Raw genomic sequence first — 27,008 nt, 5'->3', positions numbered from 1 at the left:
CAGACAGAGCCAGAGCCACGGATGGTGTCAGTCCTTTAATGCCCCATTCGCAGCCCCCTCCCCTCAGCCCCTCATGTTCACACCTGCCCCAGGCAGCACAGCAAGTCCCAGCAAGGCGGGGGGAGCGCTGGAAAAATCGGGGAGCAACCTCCAGGCTCCCACACCACAGCTCCGGGGAGCCAGCGGGTATCCCCGCCCTCAGTCCAACCCGCGGGAGGCCAAGGGCCGGGCGGGGGTTACAGCCAAACAGACAGGTAAGAAAATACTTCTGGTATTTCTCAGAAACAGCATTTAGAAACCACAGTTTTTTTACAGCTCCCCATAAAAAAAGATGGGTTTGGGCATAGGTGCTCCACTAGTAGAAACGCTTGTTGCGCTCCTGGCGTTTCTGGAAGACCACGGCTCCCACCACGGCGCAGACAATGATGCCCAGCAGTGCACAGAGCAGCAGCAGGAACACCTTCCAGCCCGTCAGCGGCCCGCTGCGGAAGTTCCCCGTCGGGTCATCCACGTTGTCTGCAAGGGAAAGAACAGCCACAGAGACCACCATGACCTCAGCTCCGGAGGGGATTCTCCCGGTGTCACGCCTTCAGTGCCTGCCAGAGTCCAGCCCTGACCTCCCAATCCCCCACGGAAGGTTTGCAAAGCCCACAGGCTCACCTTTGGGGGATTTAAGGAGGCTGACACGTGGCTCGATCTTGGTCCAGTCCACGGTGTCATCTTCTACAGGGTGCTCCACCATGAGCTGGAACAGCTTCATCGAGATAATGTCGTGATTGTCTGGGGAACAACCATGAGCGCCAAACACCATCAGACGCTCTGAGATGTCCACGCACTCGGAACACCCCTCAGACATCCTCTGCCAGGTCCAGTCTCCTTCCCTCTCAAGCCACCCTCATCCCCAGGGATCAAACTGCAATCCAAAGATGTTCCTTAGCTCTCAGGTGCCTCCTTTCCCCAGCCACGGGTCCCAAAAGGGTTTCAAGAGCCCAGTGAACAATTCAGAGAAAGAAAGCCATGGAAACTAGCCAGCGTATCCGGTGTTACAATCACAGAATCACAGAATTTTTAGGGTTGGAAGGGACCTCTAGAGATCTGACTTCCCTGCCAAGACAGGGTCACCTAATCCAGGCTCCAACCACCACATGTTCCCCTGAGCAAAGCCCCCTCTCACCAGAGAGATCTCCAGTGCCAGCAGAAGCACCAAAGAAGTACCCAGTTGGCAGCTGCACCCCTGCGATGTCAATGCAGTTCTTCCATTCGTTCTTGTCTTCCACATCAGTCATCACCTGCAAAACCAGGAGAGGCTCACACCGGGAATGTTCAGAACCACGGGACAGGGTCCAACCTCCCTGCTCAAGCAGGGCCATCCCAGATCACACAGACTGTGTCCAGACAATTCATTAATATCTCCAGTGAGGGATACCCCACACCCTCTCCAGGCAATTGCTTTTGGCACGCCACTATCCTGCCTGGCCGCACCTCTTTTGGAGCTGGAGGTACCAGAGAGGCGGCAGCTGAGCCTGGAACCCCACTGCAGCTCCTGGCAGAGCTCCCCGGTCTCACCGTGAGGCGGCCGCGGGAGTAGCGCACGGCCAGGAAGGTGTCGTGGTTCTGGTTGCGCAGGTCCGCCGAGCACCCGGCCAGCTCCGTCCAGCGCCCGTCCTTGCTGTGGTCGTAGCTCAGGGAGCCGTTGTTGACCATGGCTGAGATGTAGGGGAAGACGCGCTGCGGGGACAGTGAGCAGGGGCTGCGGGGGCTGCGGGGGCTCCGGGGGCACGGCCACAGCCCCATGCCCACAGAGCGGGGCACAGGACCATGACACCACGGCTGCTTCTCCACCTAAAGCTGCTTCTGAACCAAGCCAGAGCTGCCTAAAGCAGAGCCAGCCTTTCTGACCTCTCATTTCAAGATCCCCATCCCGTGATTCTGTGAATAAACCCACCCTGTACTCAATGGCCAGGGCAACCAGACTGTCCCATGCTTGCAGAGTGGCTGGGTAAAAATCCCAGAATCGTTTGGGTTGGAAAAGATCTCTGAGAGCATTCAGTCCAACCCATGACCAATCCCTGCCTTGTCAGCTAGCCCTGACTGCCACGTTCAGTCGCTCCTTGAATACAAGAAGTGCACAAGACCCAGAACGGACAGAAATCTCACATAAGCAGCAAAACCACACACAAGTTTTGTGATCAGTGGATTACCTACACCAGGAGAGAACAACTGGAGGAAGGAATTCACCTCCCATGAGCATCAAGACAACAGGGAGATGGGTCATTTCCAGCTGTTTATGACTGAAGTATCATGGTTTTGATGGTACAGACCCCAAAGCAGAGTTTTGTTTTCTGACTCAGCCACAGTGAGATCCACAAACACAGAGCAGGACAGAAGAAAAGGATCCCCAGCCCTCACAGGACTGATACGTCCTGTGGCCATGGAGAATTCTGAAGCAAAAAGCCAGCCCAGGAGTTTCTTTCAGACACACAGAGGTTGCAAAGAGAAAATAAGGGAAGAAACATCATGGCATGAGTATCCAAAGCACAGAGGTCAGGGAACAACACTCAGGATGAATATTAGCAGGCGGTGCTGGGTTTACACCAGCTCTGTGCCTGCTCTGCTGTGCAGAGAAGATGTCTTGGAAACATCTGTGTAGCCAAGGGCAGCACAAGAAAGAGCAAGCAGTTTCTTATCTCCATTAATGCACACACAACTCTTTTCTTTACCAACTCCCAGGACAGGAAGAGCAGACCATGCTGAACTAAGGAGAGACTTTTCCTTGGATCAGGTGAGGAGCATTTGGAGCAGGAAGGGAACAGCCTGCTGGGCGCTGCACAAGCTGCCAGGACCACTCACCTCCGTCGCCTCATCGTTGGGATAGGTATCAAGGAAAATAGCCAGGCCATGGAAGTTGTCCTTGCTGCCAAAGACAGGACCTGGAACAGGGCAGAAGAGTGGAGAGAGGAAGAAACAGATGGAGGTCAGAATTCGTGCTCAGAGAGTGCTGAGCTGTATGAGCTGTTCCCTGCCGAGCAGGTGGCCGAGAGCACCTGCTGCCCGGGCAGAGCACATGGGACACGTCAGCCCAGTGTGGTGAAAGCAGCGCGGGGGAGCTCAGAGGCGCTCCCAGCCCAGCTGCCTTCCGGGCCAGGGCCCGTGTGCCGCGTCCGGCCCGCCCGGCACCGACCTGGCGTCAGGCGCTCCTGCGTGTACCACAACGCCAGCCCGTCCCCGTGCAGGTTCTTCTTGCCGGCTCCGTGGATCTTGAAGTGCACGTGGAGCTCCCAGTCCTTGAGGAAGCAGGGCTGTGGGAGAAACCCCAGCGGCGTCAGGGCACGAGGTGGCAGCGCCGTCCCGACCCCCGTCCCGACCCCCGCCCGTGCTCCCCCGGCTCTCACCACGCGGTTCCAGATGGAGCCCTGCCGACTGCGCTCGTCGGGCGTCAGGCGGACGTACTGGCTGGTGACCATGGTGCTGCCCTGGAAGTCCCACAGCGGCATCGCGGCGGAGCCCGCGCCTGTAAAGGGGCGAACACAGCGCGGATCAGCCCGGGCCGCTCGCGGGGCGCCCTGCGCGTCCTCCCGGCCCCGCGCTCACCCTGGTACGGCTTCATCAGCGAGTGCTCCCGCTTCAGGTGCTCGCTGTTGCCATCCGTGAGCTCGGCGGGCACCGGGCGCGGCCCGGCCAGGGCCAACAGCAGCGCTGCCGCCGCCACCAGCCCGCCCGCACCCGCCGCCATGCTCCGCTTCCGCCTTCCGGCGCTCCGCCCCCAGCCCCGCCTCCCAACCGCAACAGCCAATTAGAAACCCGCACTCACCGTGGTCCCGCCTCTAGGCTTGAGCGGCATCGCTGCTCACCTATTGCATGGGAGGAGGGCGGGGCCAGCGGGGAGAGCAGCTCCGGTTGCCCTGCGGGAGGCGGGAGGAGGGGGCCGAACGGCCTCCCGGCGTGCGCTGCGCGTGCGCGGCGGCGCGGGGTGTGCCGGGAGATGTAGTGCGCACGCCTTCCCTGGGCCGCCTCACGTGCGCGGCTCGTGCCGCCCGCGGGACGCGTCACCCGCCCCGACGGGTCCCAGGAATGGGAACGGGCCCGGCAATGGGAACGGACCCCGGCAATAGGAACGGGCCCGGGAATGGGAACAAGCCCCGGGAATGGGAACGGGATGGGCCCGGTGAATGGCCTTGGGAACGGTCCCGGGATGGGCCGAGGAACAATGGCCCCAGGAACGGCCCGGGATAGTCCCGGGAAACGGCCCCAGGAACGGCCCCACGGGCCTCGCCGCGCCGCAGGGCAGCGCCAGCACCGGCGCAGGAAGGCCAGGCCGAGGCAGTGCGGAGGTCACAGCAGCTTTATTGAGGGTCGCAGGGAAGCCCCCACCCTGCCCCGCAGGTCTCCCCGCTCCCTCCGCCACAGCAGCCGGGGTGGCCAGAGAGCGGAATCTCCCAGCCCTCGGGATGGGCACCTCCAGCCAGGGACGGCAGCCCCGGCTGGGACACAACGCCCAGGGGTACCGGGACCGCTCGGCGGCACGGAGCAACCCCCGCTGGCACCGAGCAGGGAGATCCCTCCGCTGGTGACCGGTCCTGCCTTGGTGCTTGTCCCCGAGCCCTGTGCGCACACAGGCACTCCTGTGGCCAGCGAGAGGTGCTGAGCGGAGCCTTTCCCGAGCCCGCTGCAGGAGCGCGGGGAACGCGGCACTCGGGGCGTGTCGGGATGCCCGGGGTGCCCGGTGTGCCCGTGGCCGTGTGTGGGTCACGGCAGCCCCTGCGGGATGTGGCAGCGGCGTGGATGGACGGTCCTGCCCAGGCTCTCATGCTGGAGGTGTGCAAGCCCTCAGCACGGTGGGACATGTGCTGCCCTCCAACAGCACAGGGGCTGCAGGGGAGTCAGGGGTGTGGGGAGCCCGGGGAAGATCAGGAGGCAGGAGGAGGGGAAGCCAGCTGACTAGTGGAAAACTGGGTGGGAAAATCATCCGAACGTGGCGGTCTGAGGCTCAGGGCCCAGCCGAGGCTCGGGGGGAGCCGAGAGACCAGGAGGGTTGGCCGTGGCATAGGGACCTGCAGCTCAGTCCCATCTGGCACTTTGCAGCTCTCACTTCTTCCTGTTCATGATCTGGCTGGAAATCCAGTTCATCCCATCCTAGAGGGAAGAAGGATGTGAGCACAGGCCCTTGGGCCCTCTCCCAGCTCTGCAGAGCCCACAGGCCCCCATCACTACCTGCACCCCTTCCCCAGACAGGGCTGAGCAGGCCTGGATCTGCCACTCCCGGTCCCGGTAGGTGTGGAGGCTCAGCCCTTCTGCAATTTCGGCTGCAGGTGCTGCAGTCACCAGGTCCTGCTTGTTGGCAAACACCAGCAGCGGGACCCCCGTGAGGGACTCGTCCTCCGTGAGCTCTGCCAGCTCCTGCCAAGAGAGAAGCTTCTCCCAGGGCTGCTGCCCTCCTCCGTGGAGCTGCCCTGCATGGGCTGGACACAGCCCTCCAAATGCCTCATCCCTTCTCTCTGGTGCTCATTACAGATAAGGAAGCTGTGAGGTCTTGACATTCCAAGAGAGAGAAGCTCCCAAAGGAGCTTCACCTCCTGGAGCTCCACCAGCCCAGGAGCCACATGCAGGGCTACTTGAGGGCTGAAACCTTCCCAGCACTGAGAGTTTTATCCTGGGCAAAGGGCAGCTGCAGGAGGCTCCTGGCAGTCCCGAGCTGTCTGGCACACCCACACCGCCGTCTGGTGCTGGAACAGCCGGGGCTGGCACTTGGAGTCTCACCTTCCCCTCTCAGAGCTCCATTCCCAGGGTTTGTAACTGAATTTGCTACTCATAAATCTTTGTCTGGCCGTATCTAACCTGGTGCTGGGGGGTGGGATGAGGGCTGGGGACTGAGGGGTCACTTTCACCAGGGACTGTCACCCTGTGCTGGGCACCCTTGGAGCATCCCAGCTCAGGGGGAGCTGCTGGGCCATGGGAGCCATCTCTGCCTGCTGAGACACTGATCCTGAGCCCTCCCCCAGAGCTCTGGGAACAGCATGGCCCCCTCTGCAGCACTGCCCCACAGCTGAGAGCAGCTTTGCTTTCCCCTCATCCCCAAAGAGTTGGTGCCATACAGATCTGAGCCCCAGGACCCCACAGCCACCCCTCATACCTGCCCTGTCTCCTCGAAACGCTTCTGGTCAGCGCTGTCAATGACATAAATCTGCCATGGGGACAAAAGGGACAGTCAGGGCTCCTGCCTGCCCAGCCCTTCTGAGGAGCCCACACAGTGTGCACAGGGCTGGGGCTGCTGCCCCACTCACCAGCAGGTCTGTGCTGCCCAGATACTTCTTCCAGTACGGGCGGATGGAGCGCTGCCCCCCGATATCCCAGACATTCAGCTTCAAACCGTGGGAGTGGACACTCTTGATGTTGAATCCCTGCACGGGGACACAAACCCCGGCATCACCCAAGGGACGGGTGGGACGCACCGTCCCCACCCCTGCCCACGGCCCCCAGCAGCTCCTACCTGTGTGGGGGTGATGGTGCTGACCTCCTCGGACGCCAGGCGTTTCAGCAGTGTGGTCTTGCCTGCGTTATCCAGCCCCAGCAGGACGATGCGGAGCTCCTGCTCCGGTGAACCCTTCAGCTTCTGGATGACGGAGAGCAGCCCCTGGGGGCAGGGGGTGCTAGGGGAGCCTTGTGGGGTGCTCCCTGTGCAGAGCACCCTTGTTTGGGAGAGGGGAACTGGGCACACTGTTGGCTTTGGGTACTTCGTGTCTATGGCCTGAGTGAGCACCAGGGCCCAGCTCCCAAGGTGTTCAGGCTTGGGGTGGCCCCACAGCAGATCTGCCCAGCCCCAATTCCCCCATTCCCAGCCTTGGGACCACTCCCAGCTCCTGAGCACGCTGGGGGGACATGCCCCAGGCAGAGCCCTCCTGGCACCGCCACTGAGAGCTGGTGCTGCACATCCCCCTGGAGCCCTGCACACCCCCCCAGAGCCGGTGGGATGTCACCAGACCCCACTTACCTTCTGCACATCCCCCATGGTCTGGGAGTTGCTCCGGCCCGCGGCACCGCCTGGGGAGCTGCCGGGGGCTCGTCCCCGGGGCCCGCCGGCGGGTGCGTGACTGGCACGCTCCCCGTCCCCGGGGGAGGAAGAGGATTACGGGCTCTGGAATTAGCTGCTGTTCCTCCATTTACCCACAGCATTAAATAATGCCCTCGGCAAATCCTCCAGCCAGCTGTCACCCAGCCGTCGCCTACTCCCAGGATAAGCCAGGTCCCCCAGGCCTGGGGCACCGGGGCATAGGGCATCCCTCTCCCCATGGGGCAGGGGTCTCAGCCTGGATGGGTGCAGCCACAGGGCTGACACAGCCTCCCACACTGGGATACCTCACGCTGAGGAAACACCAGCACCTACAAGCTGTCCCCTCGCAGGGTGACAGGAGAAATTGCTGAGCCTGCTTGAGGCCACGTCAGCGACTGCCACACAAGGGATATCACCAGACCCTGGAGCAGGTTGAGGGCTGGGTTCTCAGCAGCTAGAGCTTGGGGATGACACAGGATAGGGGTCCAGAGGGGCTCAGACACATTCCCCAGCAGCCCAGGTGAGGAGGGGCTCATCATTCCCTCCAACCCAGGTGGGGTGAGGGGCTCATCTGTTCTGTTTGGATTCAGTGCATTAATTAAGCAATGTCTTTGATTCCTGCATGCTGCAGTTTCATCCTCAGATCAGGTTTCCCAGCAGAGAGGTTATCCTTGCAGTGAGGACCGTGAGTCACGCACTCTTGGAGAGACATTTTTATTTATAACTCTTGTGGCAAAGCCAAGCCAAACAACACAGCCACACTCTGACAAAGGGGAGCAGCATGATCATCCCTCATCCCACTGCTGCTCCATGCAGTGGCCGGGGGCAGAGGGGCAGCCAGAAGTTCCACCCTCTGTTCCCCCCACCCAGACACCCTGCCAGGGCTGTGGCTGCTTGTGCTACTCTGCTTTTTTGCCTGCTTATAGTGGGAAAGCTTCATTTTTGTTTGCATAGATCTGCACCCAACTTAATGTTAGGGTTCTGCATTTGATAGGTTAATCACCCACCTTACGTCCCCGTTATTAGCATTTCCCTGAGCGGGTTGCCATGGTGCTGTGCGGTTTATCCTGCGCTGTTAGTTACTGAGATTTCCTAACAAATAACCTAAAATATCCTCCACTGGTTTGTGGTTGCTGATTAACATGGAACCCCGACTTTAGGAGATGAACAAAACTGCTTAGGCATCAGTTTGGTGACTCCAAGCTGCACGTCCGCTGCTCCTCTCTGCCAGGTTCTGCTGGCATGCACAGCAAAGGAGCCTTCCCCAAATGCTGGCCCTGACGCCAGCCCCAGACCCTCTGTGACCAGGACAAGTGGCAAGAGACTGGTGGCAGCGTGTGCTGGGCCTGCTGATGTCCCCCTGCCCCTGCACCCCCTTCCCTGGGGGGATGCCAGGGCCGGCAGAAGCCCCCTCAGGCTGCCCAGGCTGCAGGGAGGGGGGACATCGGTGTGGTGACCCCAGGGCAGCACAGCCGTGCCGGGAATTGAGACTGGGATGGGTTTGGGAACAGGGATGCAGATGGAGATGTGGTCACAGATGTAGATGTGGATGGAAACAAGGACAGGGATGTGGATGGAGACAGGGACGCAGATGGGGATGGGATCGCGGATGTGGATGCAGATGGAGATGGGAATGAGGAATGAATGGGATGAGGCTGGGAAACAGGGATGCAGATGGGAATGGGATAACGGATGTGGATGCAGATGGAGACAGGGACGGGGATAAGGACGGAGATGCAGCGGCGCCGCGGCGGCTCCTGGCCCGGGGCTGGGGCCGGTGCCCACCGGGGCGGTGCCGGCGGCGCGGGGCGGGCGGGCGGCCCCGCTCCCCCCGCTGCGGTCTCGGTTCCCTTGGCGACACTTCCTGTGGGAGCCGAAAGCGGTAGTGTGGTAGCGCCGGGAGCGCCGGGCCGGGCCGGGCCGGGAGAGCCGCGCCGCCGGCCGGGGATGCTGCGGGGCCGCGGGCCGCGCCCGTAGCGCTCCGGGCCGGGCCGAGCCAGGGATGCAGGGCAAGGGCAAACTGCTGGTGGTCCACAACGGGCGCATGGTGAGTGCCCGGGGCGGCGGTGCCCATCGCCCGGGGCTGCCCCGCCTGGCGGCGCGGAGCGGAGCTCGGTACCGGGCAGGAGGGCGATGTGCGGGATTGCGGACCGGGCGGGCACGGCGTGCGGAGCGGATAACGGGCACACAGAGGGATGTGTGGAGTCAGGAAACAGCCGGGAGGGTGTGGGGTTCTGGGCAGGAAGGGCAGGATGGGAATCCAAAGCGGGCGGAGTTGTAGAGGGTTTGTAGGGCAGCAGCAGTGTGTGGGGCTGGGGTAGTGAGCAGCAGGGGTTGGACAGCATTGAAGGTGGGGACGTGTGGCACTGGGTAATGGACACGGTGACGGATGGGGATGGGGTCACGGCAGTCACGGGTGTCTGTGGGGCCGGGCAGCGCAGGCATGGCAGGGCTGTGTGGGTGTGGGCAGCACGGATGGATGGGGAGGAGCAAGGCGCTGGCAAGACACAGGGACGTGGGACCGGGGTGAGAGACGTGGCAGAGGAATGTGGGGTGGGGTAGCAGGGAAAGGCAGGGGTGGGATGGTGGGCCTGGGATGGAGACACTCAGGGGTGTGTGGGGCAGGCAGGCTGGGGGCCACGGGCAGCTGTGGTAAGGGCATCTCTCCAATGTGGGCACCACTTCAGTGTGGCCCCAAGCAGGTGATGAGAGGCAGCACCGTGCAGCAAGTGTGGGGCTGGGCTTTGGCTGTGGAGGCTCTGCCCGTCTCCCTGCTTGTTGTGGGTCCTTGGGTGCTCCATCCCCAGGGCTGCTATCTGGGGTGACACCCTGTCCTGCTGTGTCCTAGGCTGGCAGCAGCTGGTCCCTGCTTTTGGGCATCTGCCCTCTGGCAGCTCCAGGCTCCAAGGAAGGAGGGAACAGGCAGTTTGCCTGCCTGGGGCTGTGGTTGTCCTTCCTTCCCTCCCCTCCTCCCCTCCTCTTCCTGTACTGTGGAGGCTGCTTCTCTCCTCCCTTCTTGCTTGGGGTAGCAGGGTTATATCTGATAGCATCTGCCCTTTCCCAATTGATGGCCGTGGAGAGGCAGCAGAAAAGCTGGACCCCCTTTGTACCTCTCTACTCGCTGCCCTGGGTTGGAAGTCCTGTGTCCTGCCACAGGGCAGGTAACACCAGAGCAGTGTTTGTTGACTGTGTCTCTTGCTCTGGGCTCAGGCTGTGCTTGCCCTGGTGCTGCTGCCACTCCACCAGGCCAGCAGATTCCACGTAGCCCCTCTCAGCTCTCTTCTTTCCACTCCCACAGGGCCCGGCGGTGTCGGATGGAGGTAAGGCTGCTCTTTGCCCTGGGATGGGAGGCCAGCATCATTTTCAGGGGAGGGGGAAGCCCACAGGCAGCCTTGTGCCAGGGGCAGGGAGCCAGCAGACAGCACAGGCTGTGCCATGGGTGAGTGGCAGGGCCCCCACAGTGCAGGGCTGAGCCCTGTGCCCAGGACTGGCCGTGTTCCCCAGCCCTCCCGCACGGCCCCTGGTGCCTGTCCCTCCTTTTGGCTGCTCAGCTGGCACTTTGGGGTGCTGGGGGCTTAGTGGCTTCCTGGGGCAAGCAGAACCTGGCTACCAGCCACCTCTAGATTCTCTGAGGGAGTTTGTCTGTAGGTCTGTCAGTCTGACTCTGCACTGGATATCTCAGATGGTTTGTTTAGCTGTCTTGGTCCCAGTTACTCGTGGTTTAGACCACCAGAAGGATAAATACGGGCAGCCTGGCAAAGAAGCAGCCTGACACACCTCCTCTATTCCTGCCAGTTTTGGAAGGAGAGCACTGCTTCCATACCCTTACCTGCTCTTGCAAATGAACCCCTGCTTCCAGCTGCACACCAGTAAAACCAGTTCCAAAGCTGGGGTTGCCCCCGGGAACTTCCATCTTTCTGAATACATGTTCACCCTGGGTTTTCCCCTAAGTGGGGTTTCCTCAGGGTTGAGAGCTGGAAATGACACTTTCTGTGCCCTCCACATGCTGGGTTTGTCCCTCGTCATGGTCAGAGGAATAGAGACAGTGGGTTCAGGCACCTCTGCCCACCTTCCAAGCTTCCCTTCACTCTGTGTGCCCTCTGTGTCCCCTTCCACTCTGCTTTCCCTGCTGGCTGGGTGCCTTCCCCATGGCTGTCTTACCCCAGGAGATGAGTCAGAGTTGGAGTCATGGTGACACCCAGGGTGGGCACAACTGCCCACACTGGCAGGGAAAGCTGTCATGCCAGGAAGTGCCAGCTGTGGCATCCTGGTGCTCAATCCTCCAAGGACACCACCGTGATTTTCCTCATGTTCCCAGCACTCACCAGGTCTGATCCAGATGGGGCGGATGGAGGGGGGTGACACTGGGGGACAGGGAGACAGCCAGAACTGACCCTTTTTCCCTCTCAGAGTTAAATGCCTCCCGGGCCCGTGGCAGCAACCACAGTGTGAACAGCCTGCCGGGCCCACCGGGCACGTGTGGATCCACACCGGGCTCTGTGGTCAGCTGGGCCGAGTCCTTCGAGACGCTGCTGCAGGACCGTGTGGCTGTCACCTACTTCACTGTGAGTGTCACAGGCCAGGGCTCAGTCCCTGCTCCTGTCCACTGTTGGACACCAACAGTGCCACAGCCACAGTGCCACCAGAGCAGCAGATCTCTCTGCCCTGCAGGAGTTCCTCAAGAAGGAGTTCAGTGCTGAGAACGTCTACTTTTGGCAGGCATGTGAGCGCTTCCAGCAGATCCCAGCCAGTGACACGCAGCAGGTACCAGCTCTCTGCAGCTCTGCTCACACAGCTGCTGGGAGGGATGTGGGCAGAGCTGTCCAGCCTGCATGTCCGGGGGTCCTGGCAGACCCCTTTTTGGGGGGGATGAGCAGGCCAGGGGCTCTTGCAGAAGGAATAAGGAGATGGATGTGATGTGCATCTGAAAAGCCACAGCTGGGACTGCCTGCCCCACAGAGCAGGGTGTGCTTCCCCAGCATGAGACTGCGAGAGGGTGCAGAGTGTTTCTGGGGGGACAAACAAGACCAAGGACAGAGCTAGACAGGGGATCTCGGGGACAGAGCCAGGTGGCTGCAGGGGATGGTTCCTCCCTCAGGTTGTACCTCTGTGGAGACACTGGTGTGTTGTGCCCAGAGCCTTGAAGTCCAGGTATTGACCTAGTCCTGGGGCAGGTTGGTTCTTCAGGGCTCAGGTATCCCTGTGGGGTGAGCAGGGGGCTCTCCTGGTGTGGTAGAGAGGAGGGGGTGCTGCTCTCAGCCTGGCCTCCTGTCCCCTCAGCTGGCCCAGGAGGCACGGCGGATCTACGATGAGTTCCTCTCCAGCCACTCGGTCAGTCCTGTGAACATTGACAAGCAGGCCTGGATTGGGGAGGACATGCTGGCCACACCCTCCCCAGACATGTTTCGCATCCAGCAGCTCCAGGTATGGGCAGCACCTGAGCTCCACCCATAGGATGGGGACCTGTGGAACACCCCACATGTCACCCAGCATCACTGCTGTGCCCGTGGGGCTGTGCCATGGGGCAGTGGCCAGAGCCTGTAGGTGTGCAAGGGTCTTAAGCACACACATCCTCCCTTTCCAGATCTTCAACCTGATGAAGTTTGACAGCTACACACGTTTTGTGAAATCCCCGCTCTATCAGGCCTGCCTGCGGGCAGAGAGCCAGGGCCAGCCCCTGCCTGACCTGCGGCCCCACTCCCGCAGCAGCAGCCCCCCTCCTGACCTCAGCAAGGTGAGTGAGGGGGAAAGGGGAATGGGGACATGTCCCCGTGGTGCTGCATCCCTTCCCTGCTGCTCAACCCCAGGCTGAGGACAGGCAAGCAGTCAGGGAACCAGGGAAAGGGAAGGGGAAACCTCAAGTGCTGCCATGTTGAGATGCTGCTCAATTCACCCCAGAAGTCGAAGCTGAAGCTGGGCAAGTCCCTGCCACTGGGCGTGGAGACAGCGGGCAGTGGTGCCAACCGCAGCCCTCACCGGTCCTTCAGGAAGGGAGAGCGGCGGGAGCCGTCCTGGGCAGGTGGGTGCTCTGTGAGCAGGACAGAGGGGCCATGCCACCCTGAGGGGTGTCCACGTCCTCACCACCATCCCTCTGTCTGTCCTAGAGGGCGGAGAAGGCAGCAGGAGTGCCATGCTGTGGAGGGAGTCCCAGGGCTCACTCAACTCCTCAGCCAGCCTGGACCTGGGCTTCTTGTCCTCGACCAGCCCAGCCGCCAGCCCCTGGACAGAGGTGAGTCGGCACCATGCCAATCCCACGGTACCACACCGATCCCACGGCACCACGCCGATCCCACGGCACCACACCAATCCCACGGCACCACGCCAATCCCACGGCACCACGCCGATCCCACGGCACCACACCGATCCCACGGCACCACACCGATCCCACGGCACCACGCTGCCACTGGCTGGGCTCATCCTGCTCATCCCTCCCTCAGGGCCAGCAGAAGAGCCTGGGGGGCAGCGAGGCAGAGCTGCCAGCCAAACCCATGAAGTACTGCTGCGTGTACCTGCCCGACGGCACGGCCTCGCTGGCCTCTGTCCGACCCGGCCACTCCATCCGGGACATGCTGGCGGGGATTTGTGAGAAACGCGGCTTCAGCCTCCCCGACATCAAGGTCTTCCTGGTGGGGAATGAGCAGGTAGGGAGGGAGCAGGGAGCAGGGCTTCTGCCAGCCAAACCATCCCTGTGCTGGGACCACGTGCCACCCTGCTGTCTCTCTCCTGATGGTTTGCCTCTTGCAGAAAGCCTTGGTGCTGGACCAGGAGTGCTCCGTGTTGGCAGACCAGGAGGTGAAGCTGGAGAACAGGATAAGCTTTGAGTGAGTGGGAGCTTTGGGGCTGATGTGCCTCAAACCCAGTCCCCCAGTCAGTCCAGAGTGCCCTGGCTCTGCTCCTGCCTGCAACAACCCCTTCTCCCCTTCTGCAGCCTGGAAATCTCCTCCCTCAACAAGACCATCCGCATCACAGCCAAGTCCACCAAGCGCATCCGGGAAGCGCTGCAGCCCGTGCTGGGCAAGTACGGCGTGAGCGTGGAGCAGGCGCTGCTGCGGAGGGTGAGGCTCGGGCCTCGCAGGCACGGCCAGACCCTGGTTTGGGGCTCAGGCCAGGGGCTGCTGGCTGTCAGGAGATGCTGGGGGCAGCCTGTGGGCTCCTAGAATCACCGGTTTTGGGATGGGCCATGACATGCCACTGTGTGCTGGGAGGGACCAGTGGGCATTGCCTGTGCTGGCCCAGTGGGGTCTGGCCAAGCAGGTCCTCAGCCTGGCTGCCTTTCCTGTGCCACAGCAAGTGTGACACTGGCTGCTGTTCCTGTTGCAGCAAGGTGAGCCAGCCACCCTGGACTTGGAGAAGCTGGTCAGCACAGTGTCTGCTCAGAAGCTTATCTTGGAAACACCAGCAGGTAAAGTGTCCTCCCTCCCAAACCATGTCCCCTTAAGCCACATCAGCCTGAAGAGCACTCACAGGACCAGGCTGTTTTCTGCTGGCCATGGCTCCTGCTCTCTGGGACAGGTCCATCCTGTCACTGGCTGGGCCAGGACCAGGGTGCTGGAATGGGGCACTGAGCATCACTTCCCTTGCAGATGTGCGAGTGATGGGGCGTGCTGAGGGTGCGGCTGCCCCCTCTCTGCTCTGGAGTGAGGTGAGCCTAAAATCCCACCAGCCCTGGTCAGAGATGCCTTCACAGCTGTTGTCATGGTCCCCAGGGAAGCTGGGCCCTGCTGTGGCCTCAGCACTTGCCACGGGGCTGGGCAGTGGGTGCCAAGGCAGGAACCAGGCTGTGGGAGGGTGATGGGGACACAGCCCAGGGGAGCGCTGCCTCCCTGCCCCACGGCTGAGGCCTGGGCTGCTCATTGCAGGAGGGAAGCCCAACAGGAGCAGAGCCCGACACGCGGTGGGAGGTGCCCTCCTCCTTCTCCAGGCCACAGTCTTCAGCTGCCATGAACCTCAACCGCCGCACGTATGACCTGGAAGGTGAGACCTGGCATGTCTGAGTCCTGAGGGATTGGGGCAAAACACAGGCCAAGGGATGCAGAGCCCCTGGGGGGATGAGTGCAGGGTCCCATGAAGCTGAGAATGGGCTATGGAGTCTTGGGGTCTGGCGTGGAGCAGGGAGAAGGTGCAGGTGCTGTGCCTGGGACACATTCAGGGTCAAATCAGGTGGAGAGGGCAGCCGAGGTGCTAGGACAAAGCGCCAGTCCCTGGCTCAGGTGCATGATCTGCATTTCCCCAGGGCTGGTGGAGCTGCTGAACCGTGCCCAGAGCTGCCGGGCCAACGACCAGCGTGGGCTGCTCTCCAAGGAGGACCTGGTCCTGCCTGACTTCCTCCAGCTCCCCGTGCAGGACAGCAGTGCCTGTGAAGGGTCAGATCAGCCCAGTGCCCCCCAGGCTGGCTCCGAGGGAAGCAGCTGCCCTCAGGAAGAGCCTGCGCTGGCTCAGCCTTCGTTTGACCACAAGCTCTGATGAGCCCTGCTGCAGGTCCACACCCGGTGTGTGGCACCCCCAGGCCACGCCGGGGTTCAACAGGGGCCCGACAGCCCCTGCCCTGCACCGCTGACACTGCCCGGACTGCAGATCCATCCACGTCCTGTCCCAAGCTGTTGTGTCGTGTCGCTGTGAGTGGCTGAGCAGCTGCCATGCCCCTCTGTGGGGCCACATCCCGGTGCACATCAAGGGAGCCCTGTACATAGTTTGAACCCTCGTTGCAAAGCACTTTTGCAACATCCCGTGCATGCCTGGCACTGTCCTGCCCAGTGCCTCTGCCTGCAGCAGAGCTGCCTGCCCAGCACATCCTGCCTGTGTTGGGCTGACACAGCCCCACTCACTGTTTGGGTGGGGAAAGCTCCCTTCCAGCTGGAGGGTGTGCAGGATAGACAGGCTGGGTGGGGAGGAAAGGCAGGCTCCAGTCCTGAACTCCGGTGCTGTGGGCAGGCAGGGTCAGGAGAACGTGTGCCCAGAGCTCAGAGCCAGATCCAGTCCCTGGCCCCGTGGGAACAGAGCTGCCTTGTTGTTGATTTGCAAGTCCACCCTTCCTGGGGAGGGTGAGCATGGCCCTGCCGGGCTGTGCCCCGGGCAGGTTGTTACGTCTGCATTGCGTGAGCGTGGCCTGGTCCTGCCACAGTAGCACTGCTTGGAGCAGGGCACATGGTTCCTGCCCCGGGCAGACAGAGGCAGAGCCAGCAGATGGTGCCAAAAAAAGCCTTCCTCCTCCCTGCCGGAGATCCTGTGTGGGTGGCTGCTGAAGGACATGCAGGAGCAAATCCCCATATCCCCCCTGCCCCATCTCTACTGGGGCTGTGGGTGCTCAGCTCTGCTTGGTGCCAGAAGAATGCAGCACCCCTGGGTGCTGAGCACCTCAGCCTCTGGTGTGCAGGTGCCCAGCGTGTGCCCAGCCTGTCATTCCTGCCAGTGCTGTGCTGGGTTGTAGCCTTGAGCCTCGATCTGCCAGTCCTGCCTGTGTGCTGCTGGTGCCCCTGCCCAGCAGCCCGGTGTCCCCAGAGACAGAATCTGCGATGGAGATATTCCCCCAACACCAGCCAGGAGATCCCTCCACAGTCCATATGTGCCAGAGCCCTTCCTGGCTGTGCCTTGCGTAACCACTCCCTCACCACTGCCTGGCCAGAGGCAGAGGGGTGACCCAGGGCCCCCAGGCTTGCCCAGAGATGGGGGCATGGCCACCCAGCCCTATGCTGCCACAGCCAGCTGCAGCCCTGTGGCCTTAGTCAGAGCCCCCCTGTGTCTCTGTGATGCTGCTCAGTTCTGTCTGTGGTGTGGAACCAGGGGAAATAAAGAGCATTGCCTGGGTGTGCCTTTCTTTCCTTCCTCTGCCATCGAGGCTGGATGGTGTTTCTCCCAGCAGCATTGTCCCCTCAACCCCCCTCTCCCTGCCTGAGCCTTCCTCGGGCCATGGCAGAGCTGGGGCCAGCCCTCAGCTCCAGTGCCACCCTGACTGGCAGCAAGGGGCAGTGCCAGGAGATTGTTTTCCCGGCACTGCTGACCGAGTTGGGGAGGCTGCAGGGCCGGCACGGCCAAGGACTTCAGCCCCGACCCTGTCAATGAGTGACAGCCAGAGCTGCCAGGGCCTCACTGGGTTAATGATTGTGGGGGCAGCTGGCCAAGAGCCCCTGGGCATGGGGCAAGTGCGGACACCAGCCTCCTGCACACCCCCAGACAGAAGGGTGCCGAGGCAGGACATGTCCCCTGCTGTGGCACCTCCTGGGCATTCAGCTCCATCCATCTGTGACTCAGTGGAGGTGGCTCTGTGATGCTCCAGCAGTGGCACACCTGTCCCTGGGCTGTCCCTGAGTGCCCTGGAGTACCCAAGGGATCTTCCCTTGTTCTGCCCATACATTTGCACCTGGCTTGCCATGGTGATGGGTTCTGGCAGTGCTTAATCCTGGGGAAATGGGGATGTGGCAACTGAACACCTCTGTGCCCACTCCCACAGGCACAGGGCCGGAACAGCCTTTGGCCACTGTCTCTCCCCTGGACAATTGTGGACATAAGCTTGCTGGGTGTCCTGTGGGTGGATGGAAACTTGGCTGGAGGTGTGTAAGCAGCAGGTAATGATAAACAGGGCCGAGGAGGTGGTGACAGCAGCACTGGCCTCGTTCCTTTCCTGCCCACTCATCTCACATGCTGGGGTGATGTGGTGCCAGGGAGATGCAGGCTCTGCCCCATAAAGCCCTCCCAGCCCTGCTGGCTGCCCCACACTGAGCTGCTGGCACAGACAGAGCCTGGCTGCATGCCACCATCACCACCAGGGACAGGACATGGTGTTGGCATCACCCATCCCCAATGCCCTGGGAGTGAGGACATTGTGCCCTGGACAGAGCTGAGGGCACAATGAGGGCACACCACCTCATGGATCATGCTATGATGACACAGAGGGTGCTGGATATGTGCATGGCCTCACCTCTGGTTTGTGATGCCCCAGCAGCACCAGCACCAAGCCCTTCTCCTCCTCTTCCTCCTCCTCCTCCTCCTCTTCCTCTCCTGCAGTGGATGAACTACCTGGCACCAGATGATGGAGAGCTGAGGCTCCTCCAGCATCATCCCTGGGGCACTGGGCTCCAGCAGTGCTTTGCTCATCACCTCCAGGGCTGCTGCTCACCCAGACCCCGGGCTGGTGGGGCAGGGGTGCCTCATCCTGCCCCGGGGCTGCAGCTGACTCGGGATGTGGCGCAGGCTGTGGCAGGGGTTACCCATTAACTGCAGGAATTTCTGGGGAGGAGATGAGCAGCAAGAGGAGGTGAGGGGCAACACGGGGCTCCTTAGACTTTGCTCTTGGCGTGTGTATAAAGGGCCGTCGTGCCCCACAGGCCACTTTGCTGGAGGGACGCGTGGATGTGGCATGTGGAAGTGGCACTGCCCTGAGTGTCCGGCCAGCCCCAGGTGAGCTGGGCCCGGGGCAGGAGGATTCCCTTTCCTGCCTGCCCTGCCTGACCTTTAGGAGCTCACCAGGGTGGCACAGCAGCAGCTGGTGGCCCAGGGGATGAACAGATGATGGGATGGTGCTCCTCAGTGGTGCCAGCACTGCAGGGATTTGGGAGGACGTGGCCGTAGGTGCAGCACAGCTGTGGTGACACGCAGCCACCTCTGCTCAGCCTCAGCAGGAGCAATGCTGCCCTACCAGACGGAGAGCTCAGTCCTGCCCAGTTGCTGCCCAGTGCAGGGAGGAAGGGTTGTGCACAGGCCACAGTTTGCCTACTGCCCCAGCCCCCAAGGTAGGTGCCACCAGCCCTCCCCCTCCTCCTCCTCTTCCTCACCTGGCTCAGCTCTGTTTCTGGCCAGACCCTGGCCTGGGCAGTGCTGGGCTCTCCTCTGCAGGGAGGGAGGTCCCTTCAAGGACAGGGCTGTAACATAGGTGCCCTCTCTCCCCAGCTGTGCATCGGCTGCCAGGTGCCCACAGCTGCCCCTTCACCATCAGTGCTGTGCCCTGCCCTGACCATGGCTTCCCCTGCCCCGGCTCCCCGGGGCGCCTGCGCGAGGGCCGCGAGCGATACGAGCTGGACACGCTGCCCTGGCAGGGGCACTGCCTGGGCTTGGGTGAGCTGCAGAGGCCAGGTGACACCCTGCAGGTGGTGGGGGTGTCACAGCACCTGGGCTGGGGAACATCCTGGAGATCTGACAGAGGCACTTGGGGTGCCAGGACTATGGGGTGCCAGGATGGGAGGGGAGTGTCGGTGAAGAGACACTCAGTGTCCTGGGATGACGTGGGAAAAGCTGAGGGACCATGGGGCGGCTGGCACAAGGCACTCCAGGGTGGGAGGAGATGGAGGGGACCCTGGGACAGGTGGCATAGCTAGGGATATAAGCCTTGCATTGCCAGGAGCCATGAGAGTGGCATAAGCTGTCGGAGCCTGGGGAGCCAAGGCCATGCCATAGCAGGATTTTAACACTCTCTCTTGTCTTACACAGTGCTCGGGTGCTGGGCCAGGGTCCAGTCCTTCTGTGTCTCCCTTCTAAAGGTGCCTCTGATATTTGGGTTACTGTACCTCTTCGTGTGCTCTCTGGATGTGCTCAGCTCTGCCTTCCAGCTGGCTGGAGGTAGCAAGGGGGCAGGGATGCCTGGGAACCTGGTGGCACTGGCAGTACCAGCAGCCTGCGCTCACATTCTCTTACAGGCAAGGTGGCAGGGGACATCTTCAAGGACAACGCCATCCTCTCCAACCCAGTAGCTGGGTTGGTGGTGGGCATCCTGGTGACCGTGCTGGTGCAGAGCTCCTCCACCTCCACCTCCATTGTTGTCAGCATGGTCTCCTCAGGGTGTGAGTTTGCCCATGAGGCTCCTGGGGACCTGAGGCTGAGGGAGAGGATGGCTGGATGGGGTCACCCTGAGCCGGGCCATGCAAGGCTAGCAGGTCTCTCTGTCCCCAGTGCTGGAGGTGCGCTCTGCCATCCCCATCATCATGGGCTCCAACATTGGCACCTCGGTCACCAACACCATCGTGGCCCTCATGCAGGCTGGTGACCGCAGTGAGTTCAAACGGTGAGAGCTGGATGGGTCAGAGGACACTTCTGGGGCTGGGGGCTGCTCCTCAGGACTACCTCATGCCATCGGGCTCCTTCATTCTTCACAGGGCCTTCGCTGGTGCCACAGTGCACGACTGCTTCAACTGGATGTCAGTGCTGGTGCTGCTGCCACTGGAGGTGATGACTGGGTACCTGCACCGTGTCACCCACATTGTTGTGGCCACCTTCAACATCCGCAGTGGGAAAGATGCCCCCAACCTGCTGAAGATCATCACAGAGCCCTTCACCAAGCTCATCATCCAGGTCTCCTCAGCTGTTTTGTTCGCCAGCGTAGGATGACCCAGGCTGGTGCTGATGTCCCCAGCACTGGTGTCCCTTTGATGGCGGCTGTATCCAAGTGTCCCCAGGCTGGCAGTGGTGTCCCCATGCCAGTGAAGATGTCTCCAGCCTGTGGATGCTGTTAGTGCCCTCTCCAACATGTGTGTTGTTGCAGCTGGACAAGTCTGTGATCACGGGCATCGCGACAGGGGATGAGAGCCAGCGCAACCGGAGCCTCATCCGTGTCTGGTGTGGCCCTGCATCCCCACAGGTGAGGGGCCCATGGCCCTGCTGGGGCCACCAAACAATCCCACAGAGGATGGGTGGTGGGCAAGGGCCAGCTGAGGACACTGTGGAGCCAGCTACACCCCACCTTCTCCCTGCAGATGCCTACTGTGGGGCTTGGGACCCCCCCAAACTGCACATCCCCAGGTCACTGCAGCACTAAGGGCATTGAGATCCTCCACAACGTCACCAGACAGAAGTGTAAGTGGGTGTGGAGGGCTTGGGCAGGGGCACAGGGCATGGGGCTGGGGAGGTGTAAGTGGGGCTGGGGGTTGTACATGTGAGGGAGACGTGCTGGGGTCATGGCTGGAGCGGGGCTGGGAGATGTTGAGCTGGGGTCCAGGTGTGGGGCTGTTTGTGGGGGCAGGTTTGTAAGCAGGGCTGGGCCAGCCCCAGAACCTTGCCCAGCCATGCTGTGGGGCAGGCCAGCACCTCTTCACCAACACACCGCTGCCTGACGTGGCCGTGGGGCTGGTGCTGCTGGCTGGGTCCCTCGTCACACTCTGCACCTGCCTCATCCTTCTGGTCAAACTCCTCAACACCCTGCTCAAGGGGCCGGTGGCCAAAGCCATCCAGAAGGTCATCAACACTGGTGAGTAGGATGGGGACCACATTGCCACCCATGTCCATCTCCATCTGCCATCCTCAGACCTGTCCCTGGCTGCCCCTGACCCCCAACCCTGATGTGTCCATGCCCATGTCCCTGTTTGTGTCCATGCCCATGCCGTGGCAGACCTCCCATACCCGCTCAGCTGGCTCACCGGGTACTTCGCCATCTTGGTGGGTGCTGGGATGACCTTTGTGGTGCAGAGCAGCTCTGTCTTCACCTCGGCCATCACACCTCTGATTGGTGAGTCCCAGCCATTCCTCATCCTCTGCCATGTGCCATCCCCTGGCCTGTGGGTGCTAAAGCACTCAGAGGGACAAAAGGAGCTGTGCCTCCTTGGGAGAGCAGGAGGATGGCACTGCTAGGAGCGATGGGATGGATGGGGTGCCTCTCCCACAGGCCTGGGGGTGATCAGCATTGAGCGTGCCTACCCACTGACCCTGGGCTCAAACATTGGCACCACCACCACTGCCATCCTGGCTGCCCTGGCCAGCCCGGGAGACAAACTGGCCAGCTCCTTCCAGGTACCGTCAGCCCGGGGCCATGGCTGGGTTGGGTGGGGTCACCGGCCAGGAGCTGTGGGAAGCCCACGTGCCCAGCCTGATGGGGATGCCATCCTTGTAGATTGCTCTGTGCCACTTCTTCTTCAACATCTCGGGCATCCTGCTGTGGTACCCACTGCCCTTCACCCGCCTGCCCATCCGCATGGCCAAGGCGCTGGGCGAGCGCACGGCCAAGTACCGCTGGTTTGCCGTGCTGTACCTCATCATATGCTTCCTCCTGCTGCCCTCCCTCGTCTTTGGCATCTCCATGGCGGGCTGGCAGGCACTGGTGGGGGTGTGTGCGCCATTCCTTGGCCTCCTCCTCTTTGTGGGGCTGGTGAACGCGCTGCAGACACACAGCCCCAGGCACCTGCCCAAGTGGCTGCAGACCTGGGACTTCCTCCCTGCCTGGATGCACTCGCTGCAGCCCCTGGACCGCGTCATCACCCAGGCCACCCTGTGCTGCACCGACCGCTGCCGCAGGCCCGAGGGCTGGGAGGAGCACGAGAGCACTGTCCGTGACAAGGCCAGGCTGGGGCTGGACAACACCGCCCTCTCTTACCCCGAGGAGATGCCCGGCCCCACCGTGCTGATGGGCTCCCCCCGCCTGGTCCCGTACGGTGCCACACGGCTCTAGCTGGCAGTGCACACCCGGGCTGCTGCTCCTATGGCTGCTGGTGCTCACCATCCCTGCTCAGCTGGTCTCTAATAAAGGGGGAACACCCACAACCCTGTGTGTGTCTCTTTGGGTCCTCCCTCTGCAAACCCTGCTGCCACAGGTACCCCACACCCACCATGCTCTCCGTTTCTGACACATCACCATTGCTCAGCCCAGCTGGTGCTGAGGACACACCAAACACTCAACTCCTGCTGTAGGGCACATGGTGATGATGCCACAGCTAAACCCCGAGGTCTGTAGCCACCTGTACTAACAGCATCTTCTTCCTCCCACCTCATCCCCAAAGGGCTGAGCTGGCAGGGTCCATGGTGCCCCACTGTGTGCCACAGCAGCATATCAGTGAGCGAGGCACAGCACGGGGCAGCCAGGCAGGGTCCTGTGCTGCCATGGTGCTGCTGGGCTGGGATCAGCAGGGTGATGACTCGGCATGGGTGGGCAGTGCCCCTGCACCACCAGGCACCCTCGCACCCGTGGCTGGAGCCCTCTGGCCATGGTGACCCTGAACGGAGCCCTTTAAATGGAAGTAACAGCTTCTCCCACTGCCCACAGATGTTTGGGTTCCTGCCAGTGATATCGGCCCACCCTCCCCTCCCTCCCTCCTTCCCGCCCGCCCTCCTCCGGACTGGGACCAGCAGAGCCAGCAGCGCTGCCGTGGGAGCCTCTCTGTGTTCCCAGCACCGCCACTGTCCCGCATGCCCAGCCGGGCAACCACTGGGCCAGGACGACCTCTCCACCAGACCGGGACAGTGCAGGAGTGGTGGCAGCCGGGAGAACCCCCTGGGGACTCAGCGATGCTGAGGCTGCGCCCGCAGCCGCTTCGGGACCGGTGAGCAGGGTGGGGGAAAGCCCCATGGGGCTTCATCTGCTTGAGGGGCCGGGCCAGCATGGAGCCAGCCAGCGCCCTTCCCAACACCTCCGGTAACAGCAGCGGCGCCGGCAGCGCCCCACACTCACCCGCAGCCACGGGGCTCATCTTGCTGGCCGCCCTGTCCGTCCTGCTGGCCACGCTGGTGGGCAACGCTCTGGTGGTGGTGGCCATCTCCACCAGCCGGGCCCTGCAAGCCCCACAGAACCTTTTCCTCGTGTCCCTGGCCTCGGCAGACATCCTGGTGGCCATCCTCGTCCTGCCCTTCTCGCTGGCCAACGAGGTGATGGGCTACTGGTACTTTGGTGGGCTGTGGTGCAGCCTGTACCTGGCGCTGGACGTGCTGCTCTGCACCGCGTCCATTGGGCACCTCTGTGCCATCAGCCTCGACCGCTACTGGGCCGTCACACGGGCGGCACGGCTCAACCTGCGCCGCAGCCCGCGGCGGGTGAAGGGCATGATCGGGGCGGTGTGGGCAGCGGCGGCCCTGGTGGCACTGCCACCGCTCCTGCGGCCGCGGCCGGGCGGGCGGGAGTGCCAGCTGAGCCAGGAGACCTGGTACGTGCTGGCCTCCTGCGCCGCCTCCTTCTTCGTCCCCTGCCTCGTCATGGTCGCCGTCTACTGCCGCATCTACCGCCTGACTGCGGGGCGGGCGGCCGCCCTGCTCGCTGCCCGCTCCCCACGCCCTGCCAGCGGTGACGGGAAGGTGTCGGGCCTTGGGGTGCCAGGATGGCGGCGCCGGAGCCAGCACCAGAGCGTGCTGCTGTGCCGCCGCCGGCTGGTGCGGGCGCGGGAGCGGCGCTTCACCGTCGTGCTGGCCGTGGTGATGGGGGCCTTCGTGCTGTGCTGGTTCCCCTTCTTCTTCACCTACAGCCTGGGGGCTCTCTGTGGGCAGGGCTGCCACATCTCCAAGCCCCTGTTCAACTTCTTCTTCTGGATCGGCTACTGCAACAGCAGCGTCAACCCCCTCATCTACACCCTCTTCAACCGGGACTTCCGTGCTGCCTTCCGCCGGCTCCTCGCCGTCCCCCACCGGCACCGCACTTAGGGACCCACTGGGACATTGGGGACATGGCCCCCAGCCCTGCTCAGCATTCACAGCAGCTGGCCCCACCACAGACCCTGGATGGCAGCGCCAGTGTGCAGCTCGAGGTGCTTCTGGAAATGCAGGATTGAATAAAACGAGATCAAAGACTGTGCCTGGGGCTGGTGTCTGCCTCCAGGGAGCCCAGAAAGTGGCACCAACTGCCAGCACCTTTTGTCACCTGCATCACCCCACACGTACGCCTTGCAGCAGTGGTGGTGACAACTTGCTGTGGCAGCCGCAGTGAGTACCAGCCCTCCCCACTCTCAGATGAATGTCTATGTCCCCCGCATGCTCTTGTGCAGGGGATAGATCCCACAGCTGCTGCAAGGAGACAAAACCCTCCACATGGCAGTGTCACCAGCACTGGGCTGAGCTGGCTGTGCCACCACAGCAGCCCAGTCCAGCCCTGTGCCTCTCTGCCAGGGCTGTCCCCTCTGGGAAGAGGCCAGCTGAGCTGTGTCATGGGGGCTCTGTGAGGGCACACACGTACCCACAGTGGGGTACAAGGGTTGCAGGTCTGGCGTGGAACTCCCCACATCCTGCTCAGGGAAAGGAGAAATGATATCCCAGCTCCGGAAAGGCCGTTCTCCCCTGGGAGAGTGTCAGAGATGGGATCGCATGGGAACAGGCTCCAGCACAGCCTGACGTGCAAGAGGACACAGAGGCAGCTGTGGGGAGAGACCCGGGGGCAACCACAGCCCCCCTGAGGGGCAGAAGCTGCCCCACACCCACCCTGCCTGGCTGCCTGCCTCGCTCTGCACAGACACCCGGGGGTCAGGGGCTGCTGCACTTCTTCAGTTTTGCTGCTCAAAATAGAAAATCTCAAAACATTGGACTTTCTCTGGGCTAAAAACAGCTGCTGGCGCCTGGGAGCTGGGGCCCAAGGAACACTGGCCCCTGCCAGCCCTTCCAGCCTCTGTCGGGGTGGGTGCAACTCGGTGGGGTCTGGGGGTGCTGGATGGGATGGGGGGCTGGATGGGATGGGGGTACACACAGCAGTGAGGATCCCTGGGGTGGATCACAGTGAGGATCACTGTGCCTGCTGGCCCCTTGTGGGGAGACTCACGGTGTGAACTTTGCAGTCAGCAGAGGTTCCCAATGGAATCGGGTTGGGATGGGTCCCAGTGCTGACTCCCAGAGGTGTCTGGTCCCAGTGGCTGGAGCTGCAGGGGCCCTGCCTGCGGAAGGAGCTGCCCTATCGCTGCTACCCAGCTTCCCCTCCCGCGGCCACCATTCTCCTTCTCACAACTAAACAACATTTTGCTTCTAAAAATACTCAGATGAGGGCAGTTCATGGAGTCCTGGCCAGGCCAGCTCTCCAGGGGGGCATCAGCCCTGTGGCAGCACTCCAGGGCCCCACAGTGCCCTGGGCAAGCACCCTGGGTACCAGCCAGGGTACCAGGCACTGTCTGTCCTCCTGGGCATGAGCGCACAGCTCCGGGAGGCTGCAGGGCAGGAGAGGACAGAGGCCAGCTGAAGTAGGGCACACAGGGTTCCTCCCTGCTTGGGCAAGGCAACACCAGCATATTGGGGTAAAATCTGAGCCAGTGAAGGGAGATTCAGGCTGATGTCTGAAACATCAAATCCTGAGGGCTGGATGAGGTGTTGGGAGCGCCTGGTTTCCCCCTTCACCTGACTGTGGTGCTTAGGAAGAGCTCCCTCACTGAGCATCTCCCACTGCCTCCCCATCCAGCACATCAGCCTGTTCACAGCAGATGTATTGAGCAGGTCACTTCATATCCCTGCAGCAGCCATTTCAATTCCAAGTTTGTACAAAGTCTCTTTTTCTGTTTCATCTGCCACAGCATGACCTTTATTCCTGCCGTGCTCACGAGCCACCGTGACTCCAGTGCCACTGGGAAAGTGGCTCCCCTCGAGGTGCTGATTGTTGCTGCCCAACTGCAGCACCTGTGCCTAGAATTGCATCCTGTGTTTTCAGGCCTTTCCTTAAATTTCCTAAGATTGTTTTGAATTACTCCCACAACAAGCTTGGGTTCAGAACCCTCTCCCTCTCCAGCCATGTTATGCCCTCCATAGAGCTAAAAAGCAGAGTGGCAGCTCCAGCACCTGAGCTGCTGCTAGATCTGTTGGGGACATCAGGGTCCTCTGGACACGGCTGCTGCTCCAGCAGCCTCCCACTGTCCATGACTTTTGTCAGTGATGGGAATGGTGCTGCAAAATACCAGGTGGGAGGAAACAGAAAATAGCAACCCAAGGGTTAATGCTGGAAATGGATGAAAACAGAGTCATCTCGTTTTAAGTTCAAAATAAACATGTGTCAGCTTTGGAAGGAAAGCAGGTCTAAAAGAGGAGCTCTCACAGCATGAGCTCATCCCTCCAGGCAGAGTGACAGAGAGATTACCCCCAAGGTGTGGCAGGGCAAAGCATCCTCCTCCTCCTCCTTCTAATCACTGCAGATTCATACCCCGAGGATGTGACATCTGATTTCCAGTGGATGCTGATGGGCACAGCGGCCACAGGCAGTACCGACTGCATGGACAGTGAGTGCTTGGAGTAATTTGTGTTTTTATCATCCTCACTACAGCCTGAGGACAGGAACCCTTCTCTCCTGCCATGGGCCCAGGCTGCCATTGACAGACAC

The 27,008-nt window shown here is 61.8% G+C and overlaps 5 protein-coding genes across 6 annotated transcripts; 3 read left to right on the top strand and 2 right to left on the bottom strand.

Moving 5' to 3' along the window:
* Window positions 1–22: 22 nt before the first annotated feature.
* LMAN2 (lectin, mannose binding 2) lies at window positions 23–3,777 on the bottom strand. The gene is made up of 8 exons (XM_063413950.1): window positions 3,592–3,777; window positions 3,393–3,511; window positions 3,182–3,299; window positions 2,851–2,930; window positions 1,567–1,728; window positions 1,175–1,289; window positions 661–780; window positions 23–516 (listed from the first exon to the last, which is right to left on the bottom strand). The coding sequence occupies exons 1-8, from the start codon at window positions 3,731–3,733 to the stop codon at window positions 356–358; spliced, it is 1,017 nt and encodes a 338-aa protein (XP_063270020.1). The 5' UTR covers window positions 3,734–3,777; the 3' UTR covers window positions 23–355.
* A 1,308-nt stretch (window positions 3,778–5,085) lies between these two features.
* LOC134559236 (ADP-ribosylation factor-like protein 3) lies at window positions 5,086–7,006 on the bottom strand. The gene is made up of 6 exons (XM_063413833.1): window positions 6,989–7,006; window positions 6,488–6,631; window positions 6,282–6,398; window positions 6,131–6,181; window positions 5,212–5,397; window positions 5,086–5,133 (listed from the first exon to the last, which is right to left on the bottom strand). Exons 1-6 carry the CDS (start codon window positions 7,004–7,006, stop codon window positions 5,086–5,088), a joined length of 564 nt encoding a protein of 187 aa, XP_063269903.1.
* A 1,904-nt stretch (window positions 7,007–8,910) lies between these two features.
* On the top strand, window positions 8,911–16,846 carry RGS14 (regulator of G protein signaling 14). Of its 2 annotated transcripts, XM_063413568.1 has the most exons (15): window positions 8,911–9,095; window positions 10,347–10,368; window positions 11,459–11,613; window positions 11,720–11,812; window positions 12,329–12,472; window positions 12,633–12,782; window positions 12,947–13,067; window positions 13,153–13,277; window positions 13,486–13,689; window positions 13,793–13,869; window positions 13,977–14,103; window positions 14,369–14,450; window positions 14,632–14,690; window positions 14,908–15,022; window positions 15,282–16,846. In XM_063413568.1, exons 1-15 carry the CDS (start codon window positions 9,051–9,053, stop codon window positions 15,509–15,511), a joined length of 1,749 nt encoding a protein of 582 aa, XP_063269638.1. In that variant the 5' UTR covers window positions 8,911–9,050; the 3' UTR covers window positions 15,512–16,846. The 2 variants fall into 2 exon arrangements, with proteins under 2 accessions (XP_063269638.1, XP_063269639.1); XM_063413569.1 differs by lacking the exons at window positions 8,911–9,095; window positions 10,347–10,368 and adding an exon at window positions 10,468–10,487.
* A 1,671-nt stretch (window positions 16,847–18,517) lies between these two features.
* On the top strand, window positions 18,518–22,412 carry SLC34A1 (solute carrier family 34 member 1). Its single transcript, XM_063413642.1, has 12 exons — window positions 18,518–18,774; window positions 18,932–19,114; window positions 19,469–19,597; window positions 19,675–19,818; window positions 19,928–20,039; window positions 20,131–20,326; window positions 20,517–20,612; window positions 20,728–20,827; window positions 21,051–21,218; window positions 21,360–21,476; window positions 21,633–21,757; window positions 21,858–22,412. The coding sequence occupies exons 1-12, from the start codon at window positions 18,669–18,671 to the stop codon at window positions 22,410–22,412; spliced, it is 2,031 nt and encodes a 676-aa protein (XP_063269712.1). The 5' UTR covers window positions 18,518–18,668.
* Window positions 22,413–23,108: 696 nt separating this feature from the next.
* LOC134559032 (alpha-2C adrenergic receptor-like) lies at window positions 23,109–24,601 on the top strand. The gene has a single exon (XM_063413487.1). It carries the CDS (start codon window positions 23,339–23,341, stop codon window positions 24,365–24,367), a length of 1,029 nt encoding a protein of 342 aa, XP_063269557.1. The 5' UTR covers window positions 23,109–23,338; the 3' UTR covers window positions 24,368–24,601.
* Window positions 24,602–27,008: the final 2,407 nt, after the last annotated feature.

Source organism: Prinia subflava, chromosome 16 (genome assembly GCF_021018805.1).
Source record: "Prinia subflava isolate CZ2003 ecotype Zambia chromosome 16, Cam_Psub_1.2, whole genome shotgun sequence".
Classification (NCBI taxonomy): Eukaryota; Metazoa; Chordata; class Aves; order Passeriformes; family Cisticolidae; genus Prinia; species Prinia subflava.
The sequence above is the reverse complement of the archived record's forward strand: the minus strand, read 5'-3'. Positions and strand labels throughout refer to the sequence as shown.